The 12,421-nt window shown below is 30.5% G+C and overlaps 1 protein-coding gene across 1 annotated transcript; it reads left to right on the top strand.

The window, feature by feature from the left end:
• The first annotated feature begins 666 nt into the window (after positions 1-666).
• Positions 667-11,567, top strand: LOC111704199 (uncharacterized). Its single transcript, XM_023476352.1, has 9 exons — positions 667-762; positions 1,666-1,740; positions 2,669-2,740; positions 4,259-4,349; positions 7,457-7,515; positions 7,643-7,690; positions 8,719-8,770; positions 10,623-10,691; positions 11,508-11,567. Exons 1-9 carry the CDS (start codon positions 722-724, stop codon positions 11,565-11,567), a joined length of 567 nt encoding a protein of 188 aa, XP_023332120.1. The 5' UTR covers positions 667-721.
• The last annotated feature ends 854 nt before the right edge of the window (positions 11,568-12,421 follow it).

Genomic DNA, 12,421 nt, shown 5'->3' on the forward strand with positions numbered 1-12,421 from the left:
CTTAGAAACAAATAAATATACCTCCGTTTTATTACCTAGCTAATCACATTTGACTTTTATTGATTGCATGAGAAACTGCATTAAATCGAAATATGGAAAACATTTATGTATTCATTAAAGTTGTTTTAAAAGGGATTTAATGGTGAATAAAATTGATCAAACACGTCATTTACTTCTTTTATTTTAGTTTTACACCATTTTAAAATAATTTGGGTTTCTTGTTTATTTGAAATCTTTTAAAGGGTCCAATATAGAAAATAGCCCGATTATATATTTCTTTTCTGTTTGGAACTGCTTGAAAAAAAATAGGGTCAAACGACAAATGGCCAAAAAGCAACAAAAGGTAAAACGACAAAAGGTTAAACGGCATAGGGTAAAAAATTATGACAAACGGCAAANTATAGATAAACATGAAACATTTTATTTCAAACATATATTTTATACAGTTTTATTATATTTGATTTAAAAGTTATAAAAATCTACAGGTGTCAAATTAATTATGTGACCTGGGTCAAAGGAAAATATACAAAAATACCAACAGGTTGGGGGTAAAAACTTTAATAGATATATTACTAGTTATATTATATAAATATATTTTCTAAGCTGGGAATAACAGATATTTTAGAGTTTTTTAAAAAAAAATTTGAAAGAATATTTTTTAGATGAATATATTAAACCACCATGCAACAGTTGTTGATCACCCACCTGTCCACAGTTGATTATGCAGAAACTAATCATTGAAATATTCAAGTGTATTAGAAGGTATAAGTAGATATATCCAGATATCTTAGAAGGTAGAAGTAGATATATCCAGATATATTAGAAGGTAGAAGTAGATATATCCAGATATCTTAGAAGGTACAAGTAGATATATCCAGATATATTAGAAGGTAGAAGTAGATATATCCAGATATATTAGAAGGTAGAAGTAGATATATCCAGATATATTAGAAGGTAGAAGTANATCCATGTATCAGCACTATAAACTATATTAATGGTATCCATGTATCAGCACTATAAACTATATTAATGGTATCCATGTATCAGCACTATAAACTATATTAATGGTATCCATGTATCAGCACTATAAACTATATTAATGGTATCCATGTATCAGCACTATAAACTATATTAATGGTATCCATGTATCAGCACTATAAACTATATTAATGGTACCCATGTATCAGCACTATAAACTATATTAATGGTATCCATGTATCAGCACTATAAACTATAGTAATGGTATCCATGTATCAGCACTATAAACTATATTAATGGTATCCACGTATCAGCACAATAAACTATATTAATGGTATCCATATATCAGCACTATAAACTATATTAATGGTATCCACGTATCAGCACTAAGGATATTTTAGAATGAATAAGATTATCTTTTAGAATGAATAAGATTATATTATAGAAAGAATAAGATTATATTTTAGAATGAATAAGCTTATATTATAGAATGAATAAGATTATATTTTAGAAAAAATAAGATTATATTATAGAATGAATAAGATTATATTTTAGAATGAATAAGATTATATTATAGAATGAATAAGATTATATTTTAGAAAGAATAAGATTACATTTTAGAAAGAATAAGATTATATTTTAGAAAGAATAAGATTATATTTTAGAATGAATAAGATTATATTTTAGAATGAATAAGATGATATTTCTCCAGATGATTCTTCTGTTTCTCATAGCTTTGGTTTCCTCGGCTATAATACAAGGGTATATAGAGTGTGAATATTTATAAAAGAAACCAATTGAACATCATCATCAAAACTAACTATCAATTCTTTAAAAACAAAAAATCGAAGAACCTTTTATTTTTGATTGTTAGTAAATTAATTATACATCTGCTGTGCTAATCCCTTGGTTAACACTGCATTCTTACAGTGTTATTTGATTTCGTTTGGGTTTTAAAACTTTTTAAGGGTTTTGAACCATCCTTAACCTGGAATAGATGCTAATGGTATACTACAATGAATATCATGACAGTCGGGTTCCTCCCCTAACCTATCCTATCCTAGCCACAGCGCTCAGCCTAAAAAATGTCGTTACCTAACATGGACCGATGCTTACCCTCTGATATAATTCAAACCTTTAAAAAGTGTAAGTAGTCCTGGTCGTGTACACTGTGCAGGACGTGTCCAGGACGTGTCCAGGACGTCCAGCATACAAAAAGTGTGCATATAATCTACAAAAAGTGTTCATCCAACCTAAAAAGAAGTACATCCAACAAACAAAAGGGCAACTTCCCTAATGGCAGACTCCCAAACTTTCATTTTCCGTTTCCGTTTCTTAGTTTCTTATTCGGATGATTCTTCCTTAGTAGGTCGGTTTAAGTGTTAGTTTGTTAATATTTTAAATTTTTTTCAGGACTGAGGATGATAACATTTTAATCGAAATATATATCTTGAACTGTCAGTCTATATTTTTTCGAAGTTTGGCTGAGATAGCTGTACACCTGGTGTAACTTTGTTATGAACATGTATGAAACCAAATGATGAAATGGAACGGGTCGATTATGTTATTCTCTGCTTAAAGAATAAACTCCTATCTTCCTCTACTTGCTAGCAACCTTATGAATAAACCATGACTATAATAGTAAAATACTGGGATTCCTAAAGTTTATCACACTTGTATATACTAATAGAGATGGAAAAAAACAAACGGTTAGCGAAAGGAATAATGATGTGAAGCCATCAGAAACACAGTATTGTACAGGGTAAGCTTTTAAAAAATAAATGTATGAAAAAAATTTATATTTGTATTTGAAGAAAAAACTACAGGGGTTTACTCTTTAATAATTCCACCTTAAACATACATTTTTTTCCGGGGGGGGACGCTTAACATGTTGGTGGGCTGAATTCCACTTAAAAGGCGCTAAGCCTTCATCGCCACCCCCCTTGTTTTACGCATCTTTTGATATGTTATCGATTAACCATTAATTTTTTTTCNCCTTCAACGCCACCCCCCTTGTTTTACGCATCTTTTGATATGTTATCGATTAACCATTATTTTTTTTTCTCGAAAAAATCGTTTGTTCGGTAAAAAACGATATTTTTCAAAAGTTCGTTCAAAGAACCATTCTTTAATATTTTTTTTCAAACGTTTTGAAAAATTCTTTTGTTCATTAAAATCGATAGTTTTTTTAAGTTTGTGTGAACGAGCTATTAAAAATTCTGTCTCATCTCTAGATAGAACATCAGATGCCCATCTCTAGATAGAACATCAGATGTCCATCTCTAGATAGAACATCAGATGCCCATCTCTAGATAGAACATCAGATGCCCATCTCTAGATAGAACATCAGATGCCCATCTCTAGATAGAACATCAGATACCCATCTCTAGTTAGGATATCAGATGCCCATCTCTAGATAGAACATCAGATACCCATCACTAGATAGGACATCAGGTGCCCATCTCTAGATAGGATATCAGATGCCCATCTCTAGAAAGGACATCAGATGCCCATCTCTAGATAGAACATCAGATACCCATCTCTAGTTAGGACATCAGATGCCCATCTCTACATAGAACATCAGATACCCATCTCTAGATAGAACATCAGATACTCATCTCTAGATAGAACATCAGATACCCATCTCTAGATAGGATATCAGATGCCCATCTCTAGACAGAACATCAGATACCCATCTCTAGATAGGACATCAGCTGCCCATCTCTAGATAGGATATCAGATTCCCATCTCTAGAAAGGACATCAGATGCCCATCTCTAGATAGGACATCAGATGCCCAACTCTAGATAGGACATCAGATGCCCATCTCTAGATAGGACATCAGACGCCCATCTCTAGATAGAACATCAGATACCCATCTCTAGTTAGGACATCAGATGCCCATCTCTACATAGAACATCAGATACCCATCTCTAGATAGGACATCAGATGCCCATCTCTAGATAGGATATCAGATGCCCATCTCTAGATAGAATATCAGATGCCCATCTCTAGATAGGATATCAGATGCCCATCTCTAGATAGGATATCAGATGCCCATCTCTAGATAGAACATCAGATGCCCATCTCTAGATAGAACATCAGATGCCCATCTCTAGATAGAACATCAGATGCCCATCTCTAGATAAGACATCAGATGCCCATCTCTAGATAGGACATCAGATACCCATCTCTAGATAGAACATCAGATACCCATCTCTAGATAAGACATCAGAGGCTTAGACTTTCTCTCTTGTCTTATTTGTCTAATCTGTATTTAGACAAACTACAAACTTACGGCTAAATCAAGGACAATCCCTAGATCTAGAAACCCCAGTCGGGATTAATGGAACTTTTCTGTCAGGTTGTCAGGTGATACTTTGATATCTTGATACCTTTATACGCATGATACCATAATATCTTGATACCTTTATACACATGATACCTTGATACACTTGATACCTTTATAAACTTGATACATTTATACACTTGATACCTTGATACCTCTTTACACATGATACACTTGATACCTTTATACACTTGATACCTTTATACACTTGATACCTTTACAAACTTGATACCTTGATACCTTTATAAACTTGATACATTTATACACTTGATACCTTGATACCTATATACACATGATACCTTGATACCTTTTTACACATGATACCTTGATACTTTTATACACTTTACCTTTATACCTACAAATACTTTGATAGCTTGATTCTATTATACACTTGATACCTTGATATCTTTATACACATGGAATACCTTGATACCTTTATACACATGGTATACCTTGATACATTTTAAAGTATGTTACCTTGAAAGCTTGACACCTTTATACACATAATAGCTTGATATGGTGATACCTTTATACACATTTGTTCTATGTTGATATGATATCTTGATATGTTAATAGCTTGGTATGTTGATACCTTTATACACATGATAGCTTTATAGCTTAAAAGCTTGATAGCTTGATATTTTGAAACCTTGATACCTAGATATCTTAATACATTTATATACACTTGATAGCTTAATAGCTTAATAGCTTGACATTCTGATACTTTTATACACATAATATCTTTATACACATATTATCTTCATACACATAATACCTTCATACACATAATATCTTTATACACATAATACCTTTATACACATAATATCTTTATACACATAATATCTTTATACACATAATATCTTTATACACATAATATCTTTATACACATAATATCTTTATACACATAATATCTTTATACACATAATATCTTTATACACATAATATCTTTATACACATAATATCTTTATACACATAATATCTTTATACACATAATATCTTTATACACATAATATCTTTATACACATAATATCTTTATACACATAATATCTTTATACACATAATATCTTTATACACATAATATCTTTATACACATAATATCTTTATACACATAATATCTTTATACACATAATATCTTTATACACATAATATCTTTATACACATAATATCTTTATACACATAATATCTTTATACACATAATATCTTTATACACATAATATCTTTATACACATAATATCTTTATACACATAATATCTTTATACACATAATATCTTTATACACATAATATCTTTATACACATAATATCTTTATACACATAATATCTTTATACACATAATATCTTTATACACATAATATCTTTATACACATAATATCTTTATACACATAATATCTTTATACACATAATATCTTTATACACATAATATCTTTATACACATAATATCTTTATACACATAATATCTTTATACACATAATACCTTTATACACGTGATAGCTTTATTACTTGATAACTTGAAAGCTTGATACCTTTATAAGTTAATACCTTGATATGTTAATACCTTGATATGTTAATACCTTGATATGTTAATACCTTGATATGTTAATACTTTGATATGTTAATACCTTGATATGTAAATACCTTGATATGTTCAAATCTTGACGTGGTAATACCTTGATATGTTAATAACTTGATATGTTCATACCTTGATATGTTCAAATCTTGATGTGGTAATACCTTGATATGTTAATATCTTGAATGTTTAATTATGTTTATATTAATTAAAAGTTTCAGATGGGCGTAAAGTGCATTAGGAAGCATACATAGTATTTTGATATCTTAAATGGAGTGTGCGAAAAATCAAATTCGATATCATCGATCGCTACTAATTTTATTTTTAACTTATAGTCTATATGAAGAAAATGGTTAAAATATTCTATGCAGTTCAGTAAATAATTTGAATAAATTTAAATTTAGTTAATATTTCGACGTCGAAATCAGAGCCACCTAGCGGCCAAATAATCGTCGTTTAAAGTGAATTATACATAAAACAAATAAAAAATATTATACAGGGTGTCCCAAAAACATGGGAATTCAGTGACGAATTAGATATCGTCTTTGTTATGAATTAGCATTGTAATACCTAATTTCAAAAGCCATAATATTACTATGTCTGCTAGAGTTTATTTTATGAAAAGGGTAAAAGACTGTTAAGATGTGGCTTAAATGTCTCTGCATGATGAACACTGAACAGTGAAGACGGACAAGTTTACTGTTTGTAAACTGTAATTTTCTTTTTTTACTAACTACAACCGTATGCAGTCAAAACATAAACAAACAAAATGTGAACAATAGCAGACGAAACTCATACAGATTACAGCTTTCTCAGTATGTATCACTATACTAAATCAAAGAATTATTTAAAAAGACGAATACGATATCGAATTCGTCACTGAATTTCCATGTTTATTGGGACACCCTGTACAATATTATATTTATTTACGAATGCATCGAATTGAATTCGGTGATAACAATTTGTAATATCTGAATGTTTGATTTTAAATTTGATTGAATTATTTACGATTTGATCGGAGTAATGCAAATCTGTAAATCAGTCTATACCCCCATTCATTTTCTGTGAACACTCCTTTTACTAGCTTCATACCAGTATATTATCTTGATACATTGATATTTCAATACCTTAATATGTAAATATTGTAATTATACTTGATGCCATTACCTCACTGGGCTTTGATTAAAGGGACTGTAAGTGTAATTTCAAGTGACCCTCCAAGATGGCCGATGCCCTGTTCACAACGGTACCCTTTAAAGCTTTGTCTGATCATGTATGAATAAGATATCCATAATTTTGTTTCCTTAAGCTGTTTATTTGCGTTTTCTCTGCAAAATTAACTTGCGCATTTCTTTCTTTAAAAAGCAATAAAATGATTATCAGATTTNATCAGACAAAGGACGGTATCTTCCATATTTTGAATCAGACAAAGGACGGTATCTTCCATATTTTGGATCAGACGAAGGATTCAAGTATACCGTAGAAAATCGGGTATTGCCATCTTTGCATGGAGGGTCACTTGAGATTACGCTTACAGTCCCTTTAATAATTATGTATTTACTCAGGACTCCTGGGATGTGGCGATCTATAAAGATAGTCAAGAACTAAGTCAATGGAGAATCAAGTAATAATTAAAAATGATCTATCAAGATTTATCATAATTAAAAAAAATAAAATAAAATTTCAAATTAGATTAAATTTTCCTGTTTACCTATCACTGATCGCCCCAGATTTTGAACCGTGTATTTTAGGGTTGAGATTATTGATATGAACCTGCCTTGTTCTTCCTCTGGCTTCAGGTACAACTATTCAACACTCCCGAAGATACAGTGTGTCCCACGAAACATGAGAGTTGGTAAATAGTTTTGAATATCGTCTTCCATACACTGTATTGGATAGTAAAGGTTGTTTTCAATTTATTTCGTTTCTTTTGCTCAAATATGTTTTATTTTGAAGTTAATTTTACTATAATATGACTCCTATATGATATTTTATTATTGTCTTTGTTATTAAAGAACTTAAGAAATGATGGAAGAAGACATTCTAAACTATTTACCAACTGTTATATTTCGTGGTGACAACCTGTAGCACAAACAAATTGAAACTTTTAGCAACATATTTATTTCATTTTGGTTCATGTTTTTAGGGGGGTAGGCTGAATATCATAAAATTCTGATTTGTTCACTAAACTAATATAATACTTTTATCTGTGTAGTGTAGCGTCTTTAAGGAGAAAAACGCTTAATGCTCCAGAAGCAAGACGGATTCATTAAATTCAATATGTTGCATTTTACCACTCAAACCGTTAATAATTCAATTATATCTAAAACTGATCATCTTAATCGTACATTACATAATTTCCAAATTTAATTTGGATTATATTCGGATGTATCTGATAAAGAATAATATTGTTGTCTTATTCTTTGTTGACAACTTGTTTTTACGGCTGGAACTGGATTTTTAAACATTTCTGGAAAATGTGAAAATGTCGTCTTCGTTATTAGAAATCCTCGAAAGTTCAGGAATGAATATTCTCAAAAGTTATTGATCGTCTTATATTAAAATTTAATATTTTATTACATGTAAAACAAAATTTCGCGAACACTCCTTTAAGCCAAAAATCTCCAAAAATGATTTTTTTTCGAGACACAGACTTTCATTCCAGAAAAATATGAATTTTTTATAAGTCAGAAGTGAAAGTGCGTTAAAATAATTTGGAATATAATACATTTTGGGGGTGCTACAATTCTTTTGCTTGTGTAAGTTTTGCTAGCATTCCTGTTTGAAAGTATATCCAATTAAAAAAAATTTATTTTTTTATTTTTAGGATCATGGAGGACGCAAATCGTCGGCAAAATGTTCTTTACTGCAATGAAAAGGAAAAATTTGGGCCTTTTTTAAAATATATTTATATTTTGATATTTTTTTATAAAACTATTATTCACTTTTACATTGAAGCTAAAATTAAATGCAAAATAAAAAGTTTAAATTATAGAAATTTCATAAATGAATATCGAAGTTATATTATTGCGTGAACCCCCTGTCTGGTTGTATTTCCTACTGAAAGAGACTGCAGACGTAATTTCAAGTGTTTCGCCATTTGTAGAAAGGCTTGTCCGATTCACATGGGGACCCTTTGAACCATTATCTGATTCACATGGGGACCCTTTGAACCATTATCTGATCCCTTTGAACCATTATCTGATTCACATGGGGACCCTTTGAACCATTATCCGATTCACATGGGGACCCTTTGAACCATTATCTGATTCACATGGGGACCCTTTGAACCATTATCTGATCAAGTTCCAATTGAATGTCAAGATTCTATAAATATCCTTATTCTTAAGTTTCGTCAATTAGATTCTAGTACAATAGATGGCAACGTAGAATTTGTACACTCTCAGTACATCTGCACATGTATTCTGACGTCACAAGTGTCAATTCAGTATTGTGCCCGACAAAATTTATGTATAATAGTGACAATTTTTTAGCAAAGTGCTTATCTTACAGTAAAATAAATACCATTTTATGTGCTATTTAGTTTCTGATTTTACACTTTTTTATATAATCTTTGAGAACATATCAACTAATGTGAGAAAATTTCGTATTCCTTGTTATATTTGACACTTGTGACGTCGTGTTGGCCTATTTCTATGTTGCCACCTATTGTACTTGATAATCTATTTGAGTTTCATAAAACTCCAGGTCATGGCATTGTACTGAGTGTTCATTTTTACATGTCATTTAGACTTGTGGTTTCCAGGGACTAGATTACCAGCTATAGTTACGTTTACAGTCCCTTTAAGGTGCAAACCTCTTTAGGGTGCAAACCTAAACTATATAGTTACGCTTACATTCTCTTTGGGGTACAAACCTAACCATATAGTTACGTTTACAGTCCCTTTAAGGTGCAAACCTAACTATATAGTTACGTTTACAGTCCCTTTAAGGTGCAAACCTAACTAGAAACCTAGAATTATATACTCTCCAATGTGTTAAGCAATATCAAACAAAAATGTAATTCTTTTATTCATGTTCTTAATTGTTGAATCAGTTTTAAGCCTGTTTTCTTCGTGTTTTCTAAGAGGAGACATAGCATTTTCTTTTGTTGCATTTATTCATCTCCGACCGCTGTAAATAAAATACTTCATAAATTATGAATATTATATTTCGTCGAAATTTTTACATAAAGTGACGGCCTTAAATCGGCTTTGTCATTTAATATTTATAAAATGAAATAGATGAAAAAATAGATTTTACGACTTTGGGTCTTCTAAAGTGCATTAGAAATAGCTAAGATGTCCTAAGCCCAAAACTATATTGCCTATTCTTTGAGTTTGTTTGTAAGAATTATTAAATTAACAAAAAAGTGTAGAAAAATTAGACCTGAAAACTTTAGAATAAAATACCTTTAATCCTGATAGCTAATCTGAATATCCAATGCGGACACTTTTAATTTCCTTCTTAATCCGCTCTTTTGAATTCCCACCAATGAGAGTTGAGACTCAGTTGATTCATTAAAATTTCGAATTTCTCGGCTTCTCTATTTTTGGCTGTTCTGGTTTCTCCAAACCAAACCTGATTTGTTGAGTTACACCTTTTGTTGCTACAAACTTAAGATTTATTTATCTCGATATCCACAATTTTAAAGTTTTCAGCTCAGGACGATTTAAAAATCGTCACTGGCTTTCCAGTTAGGACCTTTTGTAACATTATTTTTCATTTTAGAGGACGACTGATAGTCAGGAGATATTCTTTTCTCATGAGCACTTCATTCAACTCAAGTTCGCTAATGAGGTGAGTCATTGGGGAACTTCAATTCAATTCTAGGAGAACTGTAAGATTTAAAAACATTACTGTTTAAAAATCTATTTTTCTTTTCTTAGAAGAAATGATGTATAGAAACTAAAATCAATTTAAACACCAATTCATCTTGATTTTATGTGCTTCATGTGCTTCATGTGCACAGTTAAACATTTTCCTTTTTTATTTCTTAATTTTTACACAGCTTGTGCACAAATATTTGAGCCATGGTTTTATTCTCAAATGCAGGCCGTGTCCCACGAAAAAGTCGTCTTTGGTCTTTAAATAAATTTGAGATATTCAGTCGTCAACCTCCTTTCGTATATATGAAACTTGAAACAATAACCGCATAATTTTCCTAGTCCTGGAATTTCCAAATTGTGTTCTGCTATTTTTGTGCTCTCAATATCACCGGAGGGATGATAAATTTTGTTCAGATTTTGACAATTTTTGTTTTATTTCTAAAAATGGAAATTCTTAATATTCCCGGTAATTTTAGAAATCCCGGGTATTTTATAACTGTTAACTATAAAATTTGTTTTAATGTCGTATATTAGATCAAAGATCAAAGACGACCTTCAAGTCATCTTGCTACTGTCATGTTTCGTGGGACACCCTGTAGATTATTAAGGGCATTTGTTTCACATTGTTACATTGTTAGTCTCAAATGTTTAATGATAAACATTCTTTAAAATGTGTATTGAGCTCTCCTGTTGAAGGAGCAATAATATGATGTTTTATATGTTATCTTTAAAATTGTAATACTAATGTTCCTTCAGAAATATACAATTTGAATTGAATTGAATTTAGAATGTGTGTAGAGAGGCAGATGGATGCATTAACCTCAGATTCAAATTTAGAATAAGGTAAAGCAAGAAATATCTGTTTTAACAATTGAAAGAAAAATTAATTTTCCACACTTTTTCGACATTTAAATTCATATCAGATCAGTAAAGTCTTTGTACCTGAGAAGAGTATTATTGAATTTTTGAAAAGATTTAATTCAGTTCCGTTTGTTTAAAAGTTTCCATTTTAAAATTTTAAAATTGGGTAAATGATTTTGTCTTTTTTTAATTTTCATAGGGAAAAAAAACTTGATAGAATGTTTTTGCTCCACTCAAATCAAGTTTTAATCTTTATATTCAAATGTTTTTATTGTATGTTTCAAGACTTGTCAGTTGCCAACAATATTAGAACTTGTCATTGTCACATATGTTTTTCTTTCTATAAAGATAATAAAGGGGGAGCATAGGGTCAAGGTTACAAGGTAAAAAGAGAACAGAAATGGTACAATATCATTATATTAATCAAGTATTAACTATTTTGATATAAATATATCTTTTATATTAGATAATATTAAGCAGACCTGGACGTAAATAAATTTTTTTTCTGTATTAATTGGTTTTTTTTCTCAATTTCAAAAAGTCTGAACCGTCCGGAGCCAAATTTTTTGTGACAGCTCACATATGATCCTTGGAATCATGATTTCACTTATTGTTTATTTGATAATTTACTTCAGTGTAATTTTACGGAAATGTACACCAATATATTTCCGTAAAATTAGTCGAAAAACAACAGAAATCTACGGAAATTGGATCATTTCATTATTCGGTGGCCGAATTAAAAAAAAATTTAGCCGCGTCTTAAATTTGAGGCGCGGCTCAAATATGGTTCCACTTAAATTTATACTCAATGTTTCAAGATTTAAGCTGGCGCTCAATTGA

Source organism: Eurytemora carolleeae, unplaced genomic scaffold, assembly GCF_000591075.1.
Source record: "Eurytemora carolleeae unplaced genomic scaffold, Eaff_2.0 scaffold383, whole genome shotgun sequence".
Classification (NCBI taxonomy): Eukaryota; Metazoa; Arthropoda; class Copepoda; order Calanoida; family Temoridae; genus Eurytemora; species Eurytemora carolleeae.

Coding starts and splice junctions, on each gene's coding strand:
- LOC111704199 (XM_023476352.1), top strand. CDS start 722: ATGCAGAAACTAATCATTGAAATATTCAAGTGTATTAGAAG. Junction 2,741..4,258: donor GAAACACAGTATTGTACAGG/GTAAGCTTTTAA, acceptor ATCTGTATTTAG/ACAAACTACAAACTTACGGC. Junction 7,516..7,642: donor CTAAGTCAATGGAGAATCAA/GTAATAATTAAA, acceptor CGTGTATTTTAG/GGTTGAGATTATTGATATGA.